General features: G+C 33.6%; 2 protein-coding genes across 2 annotated transcripts; both read right to left on the bottom strand.

The window, feature by feature from the left end:
• Nucleotides 1-9: 9 nt before the first annotated feature.
• Nucleotides 10-2,452, bottom strand: LOC129869954 (LRR receptor-like serine/threonine-protein kinase RGI3). The gene is made up of 5 exons (XM_055944508.1): nucleotides 2,313-2,452; nucleotides 2,072-2,173; nucleotides 1,947-2,006; nucleotides 944-1,472; nucleotides 10-843 (listed from the first exon to the last, which is right to left on the bottom strand). The coding sequence occupies exons 1-5, from the start codon at nucleotides 2,450-2,452 to the stop codon at nucleotides 10-12; spliced, it is 1,665 nt and encodes a 554-aa protein (XP_055800483.1).
• Nucleotides 2,453-9,873: 7,421 nt separating this feature from the next.
• On the bottom strand, nucleotides 9,874-13,486 carry LOC129904967 (receptor kinase-like protein Xa21). Its single transcript, XM_055980373.1, has 2 exons — nucleotides 10,546-13,486; nucleotides 9,874-10,407 (listed from the first exon to the last, which is right to left on the bottom strand). The coding sequence occupies exons 1-2, from the start codon at nucleotides 13,109-13,111 to the stop codon at nucleotides 10,061-10,063; spliced, it is 2,913 nt and encodes a 970-aa protein (XP_055836348.1). The 5' UTR covers nucleotides 13,112-13,486; the 3' UTR covers nucleotides 9,874-10,060.
• Nucleotides 13,487-20,835: the final 7,349 nt, after the last annotated feature.

Here is a 20,835-nt window from a genome sequence, read left to right on the forward strand (position 1 = left end):
TTTATTGTTTTATAGATACATCCCTTGGAGTTGCTTAAGCTTACCAATCTCAGAAGGAATACTCCCTGCCAAGTTGTTTCCTTGAAAGTATAGGCCCACTAGACAGCTTATGTTGCCTATACTTGTGAGGATGAGGCCGTTGATGTGTGCATCTGCTATATAAAAGTTTTCAATTGTAGATGAAAGATTCCCAATAGGATTGAGCAGAACACCAGTCAACGGATTGGTACCCACTTGTAGATATTGCAACATCCTACAGTTTGCCAAAGAATTGAAGAATCGCAACTCACGCTCTCTTGGTTCATTGGTAAGTTGATTAGTATATAGGAACAGTGATTGCAGCTCACGAAGATTCCCCAAATTAGTAGGAATAGCGCCTGTGAGAAAGTTCCCATCTAGCTCCAGTATCTCAAGCTTGGAAGCATTTGTTATGAACAGTGGAATTTCCCCTTCCAGCTTATTGGTTCCCAGGTAAAGTACTTTAAGGTTCGGAAGATGAAGACTTGTAGTGGTTGGAATTCTACCAGAGAGATTATTGAAACTGAAATCAATAATTTCCAAAGAAGATATGTTGAAAATAGCCTCTGGATTTTGACCAATAAGATTATAATTTTGGTCAAAGGTTAATTCCCTCAAATTTGATAGCTTCCCTAATTCCAGAGGAATTGCCCCACTATGTGATTGTTTCCACAATAAAGAATTTTCAGAGTGGAAATATTTCCCAATGAAGCAGGAATAGTCCCACTTATTGCAGTACGCCCAATATAGAACCTCTCGAGCTTGGATAAACAACCATATAGAACCTCTCGAGCTTGGATAAACAACCAATATTTCTGGGTATGTCTTCAGTTATGTTGTTGAAAGATATGGACAAAATTTTGAGCTCTGTGAGTTGGCATATGTTGGAAGGAATGCAACCAGAGTTGTAACTTATACTTAAAACCTTCAGATTTGACACAATATTCCCTTCATCAAGCAAGAGCCGGCCAGAAAGGCTATTGTTGTATAGACTTATGACAAGCAATGATGAGATATTAAACAGTATTGCGGGAATGGAACAAATTAATTGATTATCAGTCAAGTACAAGTCTGCAAGTTGGCATAGATTACCGACCTCCTTTGGAATGTTGCCACTGACTCTATTCCCAGACAAACTGAAGTTCATCATTTTTGTGGCATTTCCAATAAAAGGAGGGATTATACCCGTGAGGCTATTGTTGGTGAGATCAAATACCCTGAGTTCGGGTACATACCATGGCCCTTTCCACATTTCACCATCGAGTTTATTGAAAGCCAATGAAATTACTTGAACTCTGCGGTGTTGAAATAAACTTGCTGGTATACTTCCTTGGAGCTGATTGTTGTCGAGATTGAGAACACTGAGAAAGGACAAATTGGCCAAAGATGGGGAAATTGTGCCTTGCAGTTGCAAATTAGGAAGAGCCAAGGCCACAACCCTTTGCCTTTTTGAACTGCAAGTGACACCGAACCAAGAGCAAAAAGAAGTATTGTTGGTCCAATTAATGGCCAAAAAATGACTGGGACTTGTAACAAGATTTTGGAAAGCTAGTAAAGCTTGTTGGTCAGTCTCATTTGAGGAAGCAAGTGATATAGAAAATTGAATTACAAATAGAAGAATCAATAAGACAATGTTCTTCTTCATTCTGTTACTATAAATGCACTTGGAAACAGATTGCTTCAAAGGGATTTATGTTTCAAATGTATTAATCCATTATATAGCACCACTTATGTTGTTGACATGACAGAGCAATATTAACTTCTATGTTTCCAGAAACGTGTCCTTGATTTTGTAGAAAACCATTCAAGAAGATTTACTTGCTCTTGCATCTTTAGTAATTGATAATCCTGCCAGCAATCCCGATAAACTTTTACCCCATCACTAAAGTATAACTTGTGGGATATATAATTCCAACACTGTCTAATACCGATAAACTTTTACCCCATCACTTGCATCTTTAGTAATTGAAAAATTCTCTTTCAGCTCCCTGTTTATTAAATAAATGGGAATTGAGAATTCTCTTTTAGCAAGCAATAAACTATTAAAAGGTACCAAACTGAAGATGCAACTAGGTACAAGAAGCTGCAGGTAACACCAACAAGCTGCAACACCAACAAAAACACCTTCATCCAGCTTATGCAGATTCCATGAACCCTACAACAACAATAACAAGAATCCAGACCAGCAACACAACATCCAATACTTGGAGCCACACACAACAGCCATCAAAAAGGAAACTAGTTTTCTATTTTTGTTCACTGTTGTGTGTCTCTTGGTACAGGTGTCCTGCTACCTTGAGCCTTGTATTGGAGTTACAGCTGATCTTGGATTTCTTGAACCAGCATCTGCAAAACCCAAGAAGTTGCAGCTCGAACGGATACTTGGAAACGTTAGTCGAGAGACCCTGAAAAAGTTAGCCGACTTAAGTTTCATCAATGAGGTATACTGTCTACATATCCAAATCAGCAGCACCATGCACTACCTTTGCATGATGATCACACGACTCATGGACAAACTCGGTATGAAAAGATTAAGAAGGACAAAGATGACATGAACGATCTCGATCCATGCGAATGAGAAGTTTCGTATACTTGTTCTTCTTCTGTTTAGCTATTTGAATGTAGCTTAGTTGAATAGGACTAGTGTAGGTTTCTTTCTCATATTTACATGGAAGGGGAGAGTCTCCCTCATTTTCGTTTTCCTTAGTCACATTGTATCGAGAGGAGTCCTCTCATAAGTTATCATTCATCTTAAGTTTGGAGGTAAGGTTTTCATGTCCCCCTCCTTGTACTTGTACTTTTATTTTATATATAATAAGGAAAATTTCATTAAAAAAAAAAAAAAAAATCTATTAAAAGGTACTTATTATAAGCAAAATGAAATATTTAAAGTTAAGTTATTTTTGTTTAAAGGTAAGAATTTCGTCTACACTTATACTTATAAACAATATCAATTTTTGTTTGACTAATTAATTTGAGAAGAAATTGATGATTTCCACAATCTTTTATTGCAATAGAATCTCACATTGGCCAACTTTATAAAGACAAAAACAAGAAAATACAGGTGAGAGTCACTGGTGTTTGTGTAAGTTTAGGGGCAAGAAAATTGATTTAAGAATAGTCAGTCAACTTGCATTATTAAGAAAGAAAGAAAAAAATATATTTACATTATATGGTCAGTCAATTACGTCCATTATTAAGAAATAAATATAAAAATGTGTGGATATATATTATATGGTCCAGGACCAAGTCAATGGAAGCCTCCACCGTCTAAGATAAGTTTAGGAAAAAGCATGTTGTTGACCTTTTATTATTGGGTGAGTATAAAATTTATGTGTGAAATTTTACTAATTGTAATAAATAGTGAACATGAACCTATAATTTTAAAAATATAATGTAGTCAATGCTGATTAGAAATCTTAAAGGTAAATTCTGAATTTTTCTTTGATCACGTCGTCAGTCATTGAATAGTCTATAAAATATTGTTACAATGAACACAACAACAAATCTGAAATCATGCGTATATACAAGGGAAAAAGGCCTGATATGCCCCTCAATTTACTTTTCCACTCATTTTCTTATACAATTTTTTTTTACAAATGCAAAAATTAATTACAATATAGCTAGATGCAAAAAGAATATTATTTTTAAATTTTTTTCTTACTTTTTTCTTTTTTTCCATTCACACTTCCTTCTTTCTATTTCTCATATTTTTACATTAAAAAATAAAAAAAATAAAAAAATAAGAAACTCAAATAATGATAAGCAAATAGATTTATAAGAAAGATATTTAAACATGTCATTACATTTGTATTATATTTGTCTGACTATAATTTAATTTATTTATTTCCCCATTACAAAAAATGAAATATTTTTTTTACAAACGTATTAATAAAGTTAAATGGTTGTGATTTTCACAATTTTGTGGGGTATTACACATTATTGAAATGTCATCACAATGAGGAGTTGCGTAAACTAAGGGGTATGGAAATTGATAGAGAAGAGTCAGTCAACTTAAATTATTAAAAAAATATAATATAAAAAGGTTGCATTATATATGGTCCAAATCTAAGTCAACGGGACGTCATGCAGTCTAAGACAAGTTTGAAAAAAACAAGAATGTTGCTTGAACTTTTACCAACCACATTCGGATTCATAATTTTAAGTTTATAATTTTTTACAATGACTTTAAATTAATATATAATAATAGTTGGATTCATATTTATAAATATTTTGTGAATTTTTCAATACAGTATAGAATTTGAACAAACGTTATTGAATTCTTCTTGTTCTTGTTCAATCTTTCTAGCAGAATCCTCAAGTTTCTACTGTCAATTCAAAGTACTACTTTTTTAAATCTCAAAGAAATATATTTTTTCTACTATGGGAAAAAGAAAAGTAATAAAAGGTGAGAGATTATTAGTGGCTCGGTTGACTGATTTTCTACTTAATTAAATCTTCATCACTCTTTTGGTGAGAATTCGATTCCCCATTTTGTAATCCACATGCGCATATCTAGCTTATGTGGATTCACGTGAACACATACCACATTAGCCAGATCTGCCCATGACCACATCACAACTTGCATTGATCATATATTAATATTGCAATATCTGAGAGCAGAACATTCAAAAAATAATAATAATTATGGATCGCTCCCGTACAAGTGAGCAACATTTATAGACAATAATGTAAATTTTCAAGTGCACCAACTAACCAATAAAGAGATGATATATTACCACTTCCATACTACAACTAGGACATTTGATCCCAACCAACTGGTTATTATAAACACTGAGTAAGTGCTGAAAGAAGATACTTTATTAATGAACATAGAAAGGTCTACCATATTTTAAGCGCGGTTTAGATTCATTTACATTAATTAATTGTCCTACTGGGACATTAACTCGAATTGAAACATTAGCAGCTGGATATGAGATTTAGTAATTTTTTATAGGTCAGTGAATGCATCTAGCGTTGATTTACAATATTTTGCAAATAGATTATCTTTTGAACTTTCAGTTCACATTTATTTGTACGAGGATTTAAATGAGATAGTGATAATTGATTCCAATCTATTTTCTTTTTAAGCTGCTTATTTTTACCCTCTAATATTGAGTATAGTGATTCATCAAAGTGACAATCAAAAAATCTTGCAATAAATAAATCTCCAGTCACAGGTTCCAAATATTTTATGATAAAATGATATTCATACCCAACATTTACCCCAACCCTCTTTGGGGAACCATATTTGTACGTTGTGGTGGAGCAATTGCAACATATATGTAACACCCCGAATTTTTTTTGTCACGCCCCGGGAGGGTACCCTAGACGTAACCGGCACTCAGAAACCATTTCTGGCTCCCAAGCGAACCACATAGCCTGATCATACATCCGTTCATCCATTCAATCAGCGAAAGACTTAAAATAAAGAGAATATTCGGCGGGCAACTCAAATCATCAATCTAACTCAAGGAATAAAGGCCACGAGCCAACAAATCAACTCCAATATTTATCATTAAAAATAGTTTGACAAGAATAATTCAAGGAAAGAAATACTCAATCGACCCATCACTATCTAGTCAATGAAGCCTCTATCACTACTATCTAATTGGTGCCAATGACATATTCATGGCTACCTCAAATCAAAATGAAAAGGGCTAACTCGACGCAAGAATATATATAAGCGATGTCCTCCGAATGTAGGGGAGGACTCACCAATACGCTGAGTGCGAATAGATCCCCAATGATGCTCCTATTGACGATCTCTTAAACCTATCTCTGCATCATGAAATGATACATGTCCAAATAGACGTCAGTACATGGAATGTACGAGTATGTAATATGGCAGAATGGAACATACCTCAAGGAAGAATAACATCAGTCCACATATCTCAAATCAGAAAGATAAGAGAGACTCAAATAAGGCGTCATAAGTCTAAAGTAAGAATACAGTTTAGACAGAGACCAATCATATACCATACAATCCAATCCAATTATGTATAATACAGTTCAATCAAATCATTTACAATTCGATCCCCTTCAATCATGTACAATCCGATCCAATCCAATCTAATCACAATTCATCTAACCCAATCCGATTATATACAATCAACTCAACATTCAACTCAATAATCAAATCCAATCTAGTCGCATACCATTATATTCAATCCAATCACAATTCATCTAATCCAATCCAATCACATATCGTCTAATCCGATCCAATCATATACCATCAACTCAACAATCAACTCAAAGGACTCAACTTCATAAATATGCAAATTAAATTATGCAATGTTTTACAATTCAACTCAATCATCTACAATCACCATCAAACCAATCATATCAAGTACAATCCATTCAATTGGGAGTTTCTCTAATCGACAACTATCACCATATGAGCAAGTGATAGTAAAACAATCCGACGTTGTTGCCACGTCCGTCCATACTTTGTCAGGGTATGAACGATCAACCAATCATGGATCCATAACCAATCAAGTCCTATCATGTCAGGACAATAAAATAGGAAACATCCGACTTTAACGGTTCGATCCCATGGGAAGCATCCGACTTTAACGATTCAATCCCCTCCTACATTTGGCGACGTAGTTTATTGGTTCGAGTAGGGACTATACTCTTACCCAATTCGGTACTCGATACTCCTCCCAAGACTCAATATGCTCATATCTATCAAGTGAGTAAAATACTCAAAATACTCATTTAGTCTCATTGGACTCTTTTCAAATCAACTCATTTAGTCTCATTGGACTCTTTTCAAAACTCAATCAAATCTGGCCTCCTTGGACCTTCTTTCAAATCGACTCATCTCAAATCATTAAACTCTTCTCTTTAAAATTTATACAATCTCAACTAAATTTCAAAAATTGGCATTTTTAAAGTAAAAATGCTCAACTCATTTATACTGAAAATACTCATGTTCAAAAATAATTAAAAGACTTCTCAAACTCAACTCATGCTTAAATTCTTTTTTAAAATCATAGATGGAAATAATCATTCTTTAAAACTCAAAATAGCATATAAATAGTTTATACAAAAATGTTCACAATCATTTATTTAAAACTCCTTCTCAAGAGATCATTTATTTTCAAAATGTTCATAAGACTCCAATCAATCAAATTATGCAAATCACATATCACATAATTACATTAGACTCCAAACTACTTCATCACACAACATCCTCATCAACATAGCATCTTCATTCACATCATTGTCAAGTATCATCATCAAACATCATCATCGCATCATCATCAAATATCATCATTCACATCATCATCAAACATCATCATCAAAAATCAACTCCAAAATCCTTATTTAATTCTACATCCATTTATAGAAACAAAAGTGACATTCTAGCTCTACCAACGTTTTAATTCTTTTTATGCCATTCACATTCATAACTATTCCAATTCATTCTTCTCATTCCAATCAACACATATACCCAAACCATCCATCTCAAACTCAAGACAAATTATGACCAAAAAATATCTCATCTTGGGTTCATGTGAAGGAAACATGAATCCATACTCTCAACAAAACTCAACTCAAGAATATCATCAATACATATTAATTTATATGCAAAGATCCATTTGTAGTCAATAATATGAAATATAACTATTTAGTAACTCAAGTCATTAAAATCATCCATCAATTTCTAGCATATGAAAATATTCTAGGGTTTAGGTAAATTTTAAGGAAAATCTTCCTAGAAGGTTCAAATTCTTCACAACTCCTATCCAACACATCAATGGGCATAAGGAAGAACTCAATCCATATTTTAAGTTAGCTTTACATACCTTAGAGTAGATTTTGAAGAAACCTTGTTGTTAGGTCTTCAATGGAAAGCTTGAATCCTTAAACCTTGAGGGAAAATCTTGTTGGAGATGATTTGAGAGAGAAGGGGGTGAGAATTAGGATTCTTTGGAGAGGCAAAAGACTGAAAATTATCATCCAAAACGCATCCAAGTTGTATATATAGGTATTAGGTAATTTTCCCAAAATGCCCCTTTAAAATCTGGAAATCGGGATAAGTCCGCGACAGGTCCGCAATACGGACGTGTCGCGCACCTTTGTGGTCAACAAAAAAATGAAATCTGGAAAATTGTCAAAGTTCGCTGCAGGTCCGCGACGCGGACCTGTCGCTGACCTCTCTGTTCGACCAATCATAACTTTTGACTTCGAACTCAGAAAAATGCAATATTGGTGGAGTTGGAAATAAGACTCCAAGATTTTTAATTTAGGCGAAACTTAGGCGAAACGAATTCTTTGGAAGTTTACCCTTATATGAACTCATTCGGAAACTTAGGTGAAACAAATTCTTTGGACTCGGCTTTGTTCTAGGGATACCTTATGATCCTAAATCACATCTAATACACTTCAAATACTTAGGAATTGATCCTAACTCATATATACAACTAGGAGTCACCGAGTTCGATCCTACACGCACATGAAGAATGGCTTGAGTTTTGGCGAAAAAAATCTGGGGTGTTACATTTTTCGCCAAGACTCGGACCATTCTTTATATCGTATAGGATTGTACTCGACGACTTCAAATTTCATATATGAGTTAGGATCAATTCCTAAGTAATTGAAGGATATTATATGTGATTTAGGGTCATAAAGGATCCCTAAAACCAAGCCAAATCCAAATAATTTCTATCGACTAAGTTTTCGAATGATTTCGTACAAGGGTAAACTTCAAATGACCATATTTCCTAGAATTTAATGAATTGATGGCCCATGACCTATCAAATTAAAGGTATTTGAGTCTTCTTTCCAATGCCATAAAGATTTTATTTTTTGGTATTCGGAGTCAAAAGTTATGATCATTATAATACAGACTATCACTGTAGAAAATTCAGGCCTGGCGCTGTAGTGGCGCCCGGCGCCAATATAGTGCCAGAAACAAGCCTCAGTAGTTTGGGTGATGGCGCGGCGTGCCACTATAGAGCCTGTAAGGTTTTGGATGTGTTTTTCAGATTTTTCTTGAGAAAAGGGCATTATGGACCTTTCCCACCTATCCTATATCAAACCTAATACATTAGGGGTCACCATTTCGCCTCCATATCAGTTCTAAGGACTTTTCTCTCCAAAAACATCCAAGAGTGTTGAGAGCAAGAATTGGAGAGGAAGTAGAAGAGTTAGGTTTCAAGTCTTGATTTTTGGTGAGATGATCTTCATTCCAGGTATGTAAGGCTACTCACAACGTTGGATTGATTTCATCCAGGTACCCTACATCTTCATTGATTCGAGTTGAGTTGAGTTTTTAGGTTCTATGAGTTGAGTTCTTGAGTTATCTAAATTCTATTGAGCTTTTATATATAAATTTATATGTATTAATGATGTTCTTGAGTTGAGTTTTGTTAAGAGTATGAATTCATGTATTCATTCACATGAAACCAAGATGAGAGTTCATTTTTGTCATAATTTGTTTTGATGTTGAGATTGATGGTTTTCATGTAAATAATGTTTTCAAAGTGAGATGATTCATATTTTAAATGAGTTTGATGAAATTGAATATAGAGTAAAACTGAGGATTTTGGAGCAAGATTTGATGATGATGTGAATGATGTTTATCTTTAACAAAGATAAAATGATTGATGAAGAGGTTATGTTGATGATGATGTTTTAAGATGAAATGGATTGGAGTCTAATGTGACTACATGATATGATTTGCATAATTTGATTTGATTGGAGTCTTATGAGAATTTTGAGTATAAATGATTGTTTAGTGACTAATTATTGAAGAATCAATGGACTGACATACACGTAAAATAGACTAATTATCGAAGAATCAATGGACTATAGACTAATTATCGAAAAATCAATGGACTAACATACACGCAAAAAACCTAAAATCCTGTTTTGTGATACCACTCAAATAGCTAAAAGTAGAACAGGTTCAAAGCCACTCAAATGAAATTACAAACAATACATGACTCCAAGTAAGTACTATACGACGACTTTACTAAAGAAACCAAAAAGCATCAGAAAAGAACACTATCGAAAGAGATGCTGATCACTTCTATGTTTCCAGAAATGTGTTCTTGATTTTGTTAAGCCTCTTGACTACTTCTTTCATGGTTATTCTTGATTCTGGCATTTCCTTTGTGCAGTCTAAACCCAATTCTATCATGGAGGCTATGCAGATTTCACTTTGGGAAGTGATCTGTTCTTCCTCGGAAAAAAGATTGGCATCCACAACGTCCATCATAGTCCCTGAAAATGACTGCGTGATCCATTTCCTCAAGTCAAGATTTTCATTGCATATCTCTTCATCTGTTGGCCTTCTTTTGGTCAAAACCTCCATCAACATGATGCCGTAACTATAAACATCACCACTAGCGGACACTATTCCCTCCGAGCCATATTCTTAAAAAAGGATTGAAGAAAAGTTAATTGAAATACAACAATAATTTTGCATAAATAAAAACTTGCTCTTTTTACTTGTAGAATTTGGAGAGACTTAATTATGATAAGAGAAAATCAAAGAGAGTAAATTTTTTATACCTGGTGCAATGTATCCAAGAGTGCCCAATGTCTCAGTATAAGCCATGGACTTGCTTATGGCTAAAATTTTAGAGATTCCAAAATCACCAACACGAGCCACCATATCTTCATCCAAAAGAACGTTGGCTGGCTTTAGGTCGCAATGAACAATTGGAGTAACATTACCATGATGTAGATATTCAATTGCCATAGCTACATCAAGCATTACGGCGACTCTTTGATGAAGGTTCAAGTGGCAATCTTCTCTGTACAACCAATTCTCAAGACTCCCGTTGGGCATATATCGCAGAACAAAGGCTCTTATATAGTCACTAGAACAAGTAGTAATCACTGGAACAAGATTTCCGTGTCTAACATTTCTCATCACTTCGCATTCAGTATCAAACCTTCTGCATACTTGCTCATTTTCCAAATCCAGAACCTTTATCGCCACTACATTTCCACCAGATAATGTGCCTTTGTACACAGAGCCAGAACTTCCCACACCAATTAAATTTGATTCATCAAAATTATTTGTTGCTCGTTGAATCTCGTGATAAGAAACAAATTGATAAGTCCCGATCTCCGGTACTTTTTCCACATCTTTGGACTTTCCTTTCTTCTGTCTTTTCATTATCCAAATTGAAACCAACAAGAATATCATAAAGAATGAAATAACCACTGGAGTAACAATTTTTAGCACAATCTCCTTTAGCTTTGATTGTTGTCCAGGATTGGTGATAGCACAAGCAGGAATCTCCAATATGTGTGCTCCACATAGACCTTTGTTCCCGAGAAATGATTGCAGAGTGGAATTTGCAAACACACCGTCACTGGGTATTTCACCTTCTAAACCATTAAATGAAACATTAATGCTTTTCAGGTACGAGAGTTTTTCCAATGACTTAGGAATAGTACCTGACAATGCATTTAAAGACAAATTCAAGAATTCCAAGCTTATCAAGTTGGCAAAGGATAATGGAATTTGGCCAAAAAATGAATTGTTCGATAGGTCAAGAGACTGCAGGTTTTGGAGTTCCCCGAATCTGGTTGGTATCATGCCTGAAAAGTGGTTACTGGAAAGATATAGTTCTACAATGGCTTTAAGTCCTCCAATATCTGATGGAACTTCTCCCTCTATAGAATTTTGTTTCACGTTTAGATAGAGAAGGCCACTCATCTTCCAAAGGCTCAACGGAAATTTTGATGAAAAATTATTAGAACCCAAAACAAGATATTGTAGCATGCTAAGATTTCCTAAGCATTCTGGAATTGATCCAGAAAGCTCATTACCAGCCAGAACTAATAGAACCAAATTGGATAAATGGCATACCGAATCTGGAATATGTCCCTGCAATTTATTGTTTTGTAGAATCATCCCTTGGAGTTGCTTAAGCTTACCAATCTCAGAAGGAATATTCCCTGCCAAGTTGTTTCCTTCAAATTCTAGGCTCATTAGACTGCTTATGTTGCCTATAGTTGTGGGGATGAGGCCCTTGATGTGTGCATCTGCAATATTCAAGTTTACAATTGTAGATGAAAGATTCCCAATAGAATTGGGCAGAACGCCATTCAATGGATTGGCACCCACTTGTAGATATCGTAACACCCTACAGCCCGCCAAAGAATTGACGAATCGCAACTCATTGGTAAGTTGATTATGATGTAGGAGCAGCGCTCGCAGCTCACGAAGATTTCCAAAATTAGTAGGAATAGCACCTGTGAGAAAGTTATTTGATAGCGACAGCATCTCAAGCTTGGAAGCATTTGTTATGAACAGTGGAATTTCCCCTTCCAGCTGATTGGCTGCCAAGTCAAGTTCTTTAAGGTTTGGAAGATGAAGACCTGTAGTGGCTGGAATTCTCCCCGAGAGGTTATTCAACTCGAAACCAATGGTGTCCAAGGAAGATATATTGAAAATAGCCTCTGGAATTTGACCAATAAGATTATAATTCTGCCCAATGATTAATCGCCTCAAATTTGATAGCTTCCCTAATTCTTGAGGAACTTGGCCCACTATGCGACACCGAGAACAATCAAGATGTTGCAGAGTGGAAATATTGCCCAATGAAGCAGGAATAGTCCCACTTATTGCATTACGTCCAATACAGAAATCCTCGAGCTTGGCTAGACAACCAACATTTCTGGGTATTTCTCCAGATATGTTGTTGAACGTTAAACACAACGTTTTGAGCTCCGTGAGTTGGCATATGTTGGAAGGAATGCAACCAGAAATTTGGTTCATATATATACTTAACACCTCTAGATTTGACACAGTATTCCCTTTATCTAGCAATAGAGGACCAGAAAGGCTATTGTTTCCCAGATGTATGGAAAGTAGAGACGAAATGTTAAACAGTGCTGCGGGAATGGAACCAGTTAATTGATTATCAGTCAAGTATAAGTCTGCAAGTTGGCTTAGATTACCGACCTCCCTTGGAATGTTGCCACTTACTCTATTCCCATACAAACTGAAGTTCATCAACTTTGTGGCATTTCCAACAGAAGGAGGGATTATACCCGTGAGGCTATTGTTGGTGAGATCAAAGACCCTGAGTTCGGGTACATACCATGGCCCTTTCCACATTTCACCACCCAGTTTATTGAAGGCCAATGAAATTACTTGAACTCTCCGGTGTTGAAATAGACTTGTCGGTATACTTCCTTCCAGCTTATTGTTTTGAATATTAATGACTCGCAAGCGAGGCAAGTGGCCAAGGCCATAAGGTATACTACCATGGAAGCTGTTGTTGTGGAGATTGAGAACACTGAGAAAGGACAAATTGGCTAAAGACGGAGAAATTGTGCCTTGAAGTTGCAAATTAGGAAGAGTCAGAGCCACAACCCTTTGCCTTTTTGAACTGCAAGTGACACCGAGCCAAGAGCAAAAAGAAGTATTGTTGGTCCAATTACTGGCCAAAAAATGACTGGGACTTGTAACAAGATTTATGAAAGCTAGTAAAGCTTGTTGGTCAGTCCCATTTGAGGAAGCAAGTGATATAGAAAATTGAATGAGAAAGAGAAGAATCAATAAGAAAATGTGTTTCTCCATATGGAGAGACTGGAAATGGAATGTTTCAAATGTATTAATTCAAAGGGATTTGGAAGCTTGATTTATGTTTCAAATGTATTAATCCATTATATAGCACCACTTATGTTGTTGACATGACAGAGCAATTGGTATTTGCCCAAGTCTTCACGACATCAACAACAATAAAATCCAATGTACTAAACCTTACTTTTACCTTGGAAAGGTATAAATGTATTCTATTTGATCTCTTTTTCCTATATTTATAATCTATGGTTTGTTCATCGTTATTATTATGGTAACTCTTTCCCTAGAAACTTTTTTGTGCGTGTGTATATATGTTTGTGTTATTAAAATCTGGAAAATACTAAATAATATTCTTCTAAAAAATTGGTGTTTTGTACTTCTATTTTTTTTCTTCAGATTTTACTGTATAGTTAATAATAGTGGTGAACATATATATTCTAGAAAAAATGTTATATGTAATATGTAAATAAAAAGTTTTAGTAATCATAATATTCGTTCAATTGAACCCCTCTATCTCCACCCCTTACAAGAACATTCAATAAGTATGAAACTGTTTCTTTAAACCAATTCACTTTTCATTTAATTTATGTGTATGTGTGTTGTTTATATGACATAGTCTAATTCGACAGGAAATTTGAGAAGGCGTTGAAAACTTTTGAAACTTTTAGTTTTAAACATGTTATTACATTAGCATAATATATAAATATGACCACTAACTTGGTTTTAGCCGGTAACTATAACCTCTAACTTTACTAGTACACAAGTAGACACTTTAATTATCGACAACTTAAACAAATAGACACATTCATCCTACATGGCAATTTTGTGTCCTACATGGCTTCCTACATGTATTATGCCACGTAGGATACGTGTATACGTCTTCTTGTTCAATTTTAAACCAGTTTAAGTGTCTACTTGTACACATCCAAAGTTGGATGACATAGATGTTAGTTGAAGCCAAGTTAAAGGGTATTTTTATGCATTATGCCTTTTTATATTTGTATGACTATAGTTTATTTAGGGAAAAAAGTTCAAATATGCAATCGAACTTTGAGAAAAGACTCATTTATGTCATTGCCGTTTTTAGAAAAGACACATCCATGTCATTATTTTTTAACTCTAATTTTGCAACACCATTTTTACACTTGGCCAATTATAATTCGGTCACGTCATTATTATTTTTTATTTTTTTAAAAAAAAATCAACCTAACTCAACAAGATCCTAAACTACTTTTAATACTTTTCAATTTGGGTTTTGAAAATGGATGACCATAACTCATATGTTAATTTCCTCTTTTATGGGTTACTATCCTCATTCTCCAGATTTAATGTCATGTTTATGAAACCTTTGATATTCCTCAATGTAATCCTACAAATAGAGGTATTGAGAATAATATTAAATACATCTGAAAGACAAAAACTTATCTTGTATTATTCCTCTTGTCTTTTATCTTCTTCTTGTCATTATCTTATATTGTTCTTTTGTTCTTAAGTTTACAACATTATTATTATATGCCAAAAAAACAATATCTAAAATCATTCATCGAAATAATATTAATTGCACACTTTCAAACTCAAATAAATTAGTCTCCTCATGTTTATATCGTGGAATCAAATTATTTATTGTTTTATTTGTATTTTGGTGAGTGTATCTATATTTAACAGGTTTAAATAATATAAATGATAAGATAATGAAAAAGTCTTAAAGGCATTACAAAACTCTTCGTTATCCCCTATACAAACTCTTCGACTAATATGCCCCTTTTTAAAATTATTTGCAGAAATTAATATGAATGGTTAAAACATGTATATTTCAAGAAAAGAAATTAAAAGGTTATCATAAATTAGTAGAAATAAATTATAAATTATTTAATTATAATTTTACTTTTAGATAAAGATAAATTGGTTGTTAAACTTTTTTTAACGGAATAATGAAGATGAATGGTCGTAATTTCCGCAACCTTTTATGCCATCACATTGAAGAATACATTGGCCAACTTTATAAAGGCAAAAGCAAACAAGAAAACAGGTGAATTGATTGACAAACAAACAAAGAACGAAAGAAAGAAAGGAAAAAAGTATATCTATATCATGTGGTCAATTAATTACTTGCATTACCAAGAAAAGAAAGGCTCAATATGTTATTGAATTTTCAGAAAAGATTTATTTGTGTCATTAGTTAAAAATTTGACTCATTCATGCAATTCTTTTTTTAAATCTGATTTTGAAAATTATTTTTTACACGTGGTCAAAATTATAATTCGATCAATCATTAATTTTTTTTTTAAAAGGCAAAATTCTAAAATCAATTGTAGAACTAAAAAAACCACCCTAATATAAATGATAAGAGTGTTAAAGGCATTACAAAACTCTTCATTACTCCTCTGTACCAAACTCTTTGACTAATACGCCCCTTTTTAAAATTATTTGTAGAAATTAATACGAGTGGTTAAAACATGTATGTTTCAAGAAAAGAAATAAAAATGTTGTCATAAATTAGTAGAAGTAAATTATAAATTATTTAATTGTAATTTTACTTTTAAATAAAGATAAATTGGTTGTTAAACTTTTTTTAACGGACTAATAAAGGTGTGAATGGTTGTAATTTCCACAACCTTTTATGCCATCACATTGAAGAATACATTGCCCAACTTTATAAAGGCAAAAGCAAAAAGAAGACAGGTGAATTGATTGACAAAAAAAATAAAGAAAGAACGAAAACAGTATATTATTTATATTATATGGGTTGCATTATTAAGAACAGAAAAGGTCCAATATGCCATCGAACTTTGAAAAAAGATTTATTTGTGTCATTAGTTAAAAGTTTGGTTCGTTGATGCTATTCTTTTTAACTCCTTTTTTGCAAAAATATTTTTTACACGTGGTCAATTACAATTCTGCCAGACATTAATTTTTTTAAAAAAATGTAAAATTCTAAAATCATTTGTGAAATTGAAAAAAAACCACCCGTATTAAAAAAAATCCAGAAAATGGAAATCAGTCCCAAAATTTTAAAAATTTGATTTGATTCTTATTGTTGTTGTTGTTTTTGACACTAAATCTTCGTTTCCTAGTGTTTTTTGAGTCTATGTTCAGAACTTCAAGTGGTTTGGAGTTGTGGAAAAATTCTACCGTTAAAGAATGTTAAAGTTTTAAAACTTTGAAGAAATTTCAAGTGAGTCGTGTTACGTTGAATTCGAGCTCAAAAGATATTGAATTTTGGTATCGAGCTCGAAGGAATGCTACTCTTGAAGATATTTTCGTGAAGAATTGAAAAAATAGAAAATTTGGGAGTTCTTGTTTTTCGTCATGTGTTATTGAGGAAGAAAGAGCAAAAGGATACAAATACATAGGGAGAGATGGGAGAGGCGAGCGAGAAAGGGAGGGAGAGAGAGGAGAGATGCGAGCCATAGAGTATATGCTCCATACACATGCGATTCTGCTTGGATACCATGTATCTGAAATAAATTACACCTAATTTTGACTTCATATATCTGAGATACATATATCCAGCCAAGGACCAAAATCTGGCTCAAATAGTAATTTTAAAAACACTCTAGAAGGCACGTAAGTAGGCCCTAAATTAGTAGAATTTGTATTGTTTGCCCATAAATTATTGCTAAATCTCTTTTTTCAGTATCCTTGATTATTGGCATAACAGATAAATATACCATTTAACTTGGCTTCAACTAGCATTTATGCTCTCCAACTTTGGGTGTGCACAAGTAGACACTTAAACTTGTATAAAATTGAAAAAAATATAGACACATGTCCTACGTGACATAATACACGTAGGACACAAAAATTCCATGTAGAACGAATGTATCTATTTGTTCAAGTTTAAGATAGTTAAAGTGTCTACTTGTGGATTAATAAAGTTAAAGATCATAGTTGTCAGCTAAAACCAAATTAAGAGTCATATTTATATATTACACCTTAATTATTTCTCAAAAATTTTGAATAAACTACTTGTGCACACAATTTTAGAACAAACATATTCATACACACACAAGCAATAATAGAGAACATGATGAAGCTGCTCCGATCCTTCAAAGCTCTTCATGTGCAGTGACAATTTATTTATGAACATCCCAGTACTACTGAAAATTCTCCTTCAAATTCCTTGATTCCAGATATAAAAGAATTCAATTACGTTCATGGAGAAACCTATTGTTTTGTGGGAGGTGGAAGAAGTCAACCTCATAAGCTTCTGCAATGTTTAGTCTTCCGCTCAGTAGTCAGACCACTATGAACTTACGAGGGGTTTCATATTAGATTTCTAGTTTAATTTTATGAATTGACGGTATAAAAAATATTGAATTACAAGGGTCTAGTCTCCTATTCACCCAAGTCGAGTGATGTTTCTCCGTATAATGTTCTTTCTTAACTACCTCATTTTCTCTTCTGCATCTAAAGTCCAAAGAATACAATAATATATATATATATATATATATATATATATATAAATTAAAAGTGAAAAGTCCCAAATATAAAGTTGAATTACCATTTTATCCTTATACTAAATTATAATATTATAAATTATTTAAATAATTAAATATTAGATAATAATCCTATATCCTTAAAAAGCTGAATGACTATTTTATCCTTAAGAAATAGAAGAAAAAAACTTACATATGAGTAATAATAACCACACTTAATGAAAAGAGTTTCATCTACCAATTGAACTGAAATTTAATACTCCCTCTATTCTATATTAGTTGAGTTTTTAAGGGATTTTTCATTGTTCAAAATAATTGAATTGTTCAAAAAGTTTGGATGTTTGAAACTTTTTTCATACTTGTCATTTCATTTATTAAAGTTTTATATTTTCTAGGAGATAAATCACACTACTTGAAAAGTTATATTTATGATTTTACAAAGAGCAATAGTGAAAAGTATGATTTCAAATTTTATCCTTAAATGTTTTTCTTAATATATATGCATTACCTTAAAAATTCAACTAATATGAAATCGAGGTAGCAACATTCATTCCCACATCTTATTTTTACTTTTTGACCTTTAAGATATCACCCCGTTTTAGTGGTCTGTCTTTTCATATTCTTTTGCACATTTTATAAAGTAATAAAATATAGATAATCATACATAAATCATGTTTATTAATGATATCTCCTTTATGTTATAATGGAGTTTACCATTATAATTTTTCCTTTTCAATTTAATTCATACATGCCCAAATAATTACTAATGCAATCTTTTCATATTCCATAGAGTAAGAAAATTTTAGAAGTCTCCATTATTAACGCTACTATATCTCCATTAGTCATCCTCTTATGTTTAATTTCTTACGTAATTTCTAATTTGTTTGTTCATTCTTTTTTCTCATTAATATATTTTTTTTTGTTTAGCTTTTCTCTTTTTGTATGATATGATGGTAGGTATATCTTACTGCTTTTCATGTTGATTGACTCAATGTTACAAAGGTATTGTCACGCCCCGGGAGGGTACCCTAGACGTAACCGGCATTCAGAAACCATTTCTGGCTCCCAAGCGAGCCACATAGCCAGATCACACATCCGTTCATTCATTCGATCAGCAGAAGACAAAAGAATAAAGAGAATATTCGGTGGGCAACTCAAACCTCAGTCTAACTCAAAGAATAAAGGCCATGGGCCAACAATTCAACTCTAATATTTGTCATTATAAATAGTTTGACAAGAATAATTTAAGGAAAGAAATACTCAATCGATGCATCACTATCTAGTCTATGAAGCCTCTATCACTACTATCTAATTGGTGTCAATGACATATTCATGACTACCTCAAATCAAAATGAAAAGGGCTAACTCGATGCAAGAATACACAGACGGTGTCCTCCGAATGTAGGGGAGGACTCACCAATACGCTCAGTGTGAAATAGATCCCCAATGATGCTCCTAATTAACGATCTCTTAAACCTGTCTCTACATCATGAAACGATGCAGGTCCAAATGGACGTCAGTACGTGGAATATACGAGTATGTAATATGGAAGAATGGAACATACCTCAAGGAAGAGTAGCAACGGTCCAAATATCTCAAATCAGAAAGATAAGAGAGACTCAACAAGGCGTCATAAGTCTAAACTAATAATACATTTTTAGACAAAGACCAATCATATACCATACAGTCCAATCCAATCATACACGATACAGTTCAATCAAATCATTTACAATTCGATCCCTTTCAATCATGTACAATCCGATTATATACACTCAACTCAACAATCAACTCAATAATCAAATTCAATCTAGTCACATACCATTCTATTCAATCCAATCACAATCCATCTACTCCAATCCGACCGTATACAATCTACTCAACATTCAACTCAACAATCAGCTCAAAGGACTCAACTCAGTAAATATGCAAATTAAATTATGCAACGTTTTACAATTCAACTCAAAGGACTCAACTCAATAAATATGTAACAACTCACTCAAGCGGCCTAAGTCTAACAAGAAATAGTTTAGACAGGACTAACTCATAAGCATATAGCAACTCACTCAACTCAACTGACTCAGAGTACTATCAAGACCTAAATGAGAGTTTCTCTTAACCGACAACCATCACTTATGAGCCAGTGAAAGTACAACAAACCGACGTTGTTGCCGCGCCCGTTCATACCTTGCCAGGGTATGAACGAATCAAACACTCATGGATCCAATCCAACCAAGTCCTATAATGTCAGGACAAAACTCTCGGGGAAGCATCCGACTTAACGGTTCAATCCCCCCTACGTTTGGCAACACAGGTATTGGGTTCGAGTACGGACTATACTCTTGTCCAATTCGGTGCTCGATACTCCTCCCATGACTCTATGCTCATAAAACTCCTCCAATCAACTCAAACAAGCCCTTACGGCTAGTTTCATGTGGAACATTGCCACCTCATCAACTCTATTCTCATTTCAACTCAATTAACTCATAATGACAAGTCTCATTGGATCTTCTTTCAAATCGACTCATCTCAAATCATCAAACTCTTCTCTTTAAAAATTTATACAATCTCAACTCAATGAATGCAGAAAATATTATGTACATTAAAATATAATTTCAACTCCTCAACTCAAACTCAAAATAGATACTTTAATGTAAAAATACTCAACTCATTTAAAGGCTCCTCATACTCAACTCATACTTAAACTCCTTTCTAAATCAAAGATGAAACTAATAATTCTTTAGACTCAAAGTAGTGTATAAATAGTTTATGCAAAAAGGTTCATAAATAATTTATTTAAAGCTCCTCCTCAAAAGATTA

The sequence above is a fragment of the Solanum dulcamara genome, chromosome 10 (assembly GCF_947179165.1).
Source record: "Solanum dulcamara chromosome 10, daSolDulc1.2, whole genome shotgun sequence".
Classification (NCBI taxonomy): Eukaryota; Viridiplantae; Streptophyta; class Magnoliopsida; order Solanales; family Solanaceae; genus Solanum; species Solanum dulcamara.

Bases quoted from the DNA above. Each gene is read 5' to 3' on its own strand.
- LOC129869954 (XM_055944508.1), bottom strand. From the start codon at position 2,452: ATGAAACTTAAGTCGGCTAACTTTTTCAGGGTCTCTCGACTAACGTTT. The intron at 2,007-2,071 runs GTACCTTTTAAT...TTTAATAAACAG, and splicing joins CTAGTTGCATCTTCAGTTTG to GGAGCTGAAAGAGAATTTTT. The intron at 844-943 runs GTTTTAAGTATA...ACATAACTGAAG, and splicing joins ATATTGTGTCAAATCTGAAG to ACATACCCAGAAATATTGGT.
- LOC129904967 (XM_055980373.1), bottom strand. From the start codon at position 13,111: ATGTGGAAAGGGCCATGGTATGTACCCGAACTCAGGGTCTTTGATCTC. The intron at 10,408-10,545 runs GTATAAAAAATT...TCCTTTTTTAAG, and splicing joins TCTTGGATACATTGCACCAG to AATATGGCTCGGAGGGAATA.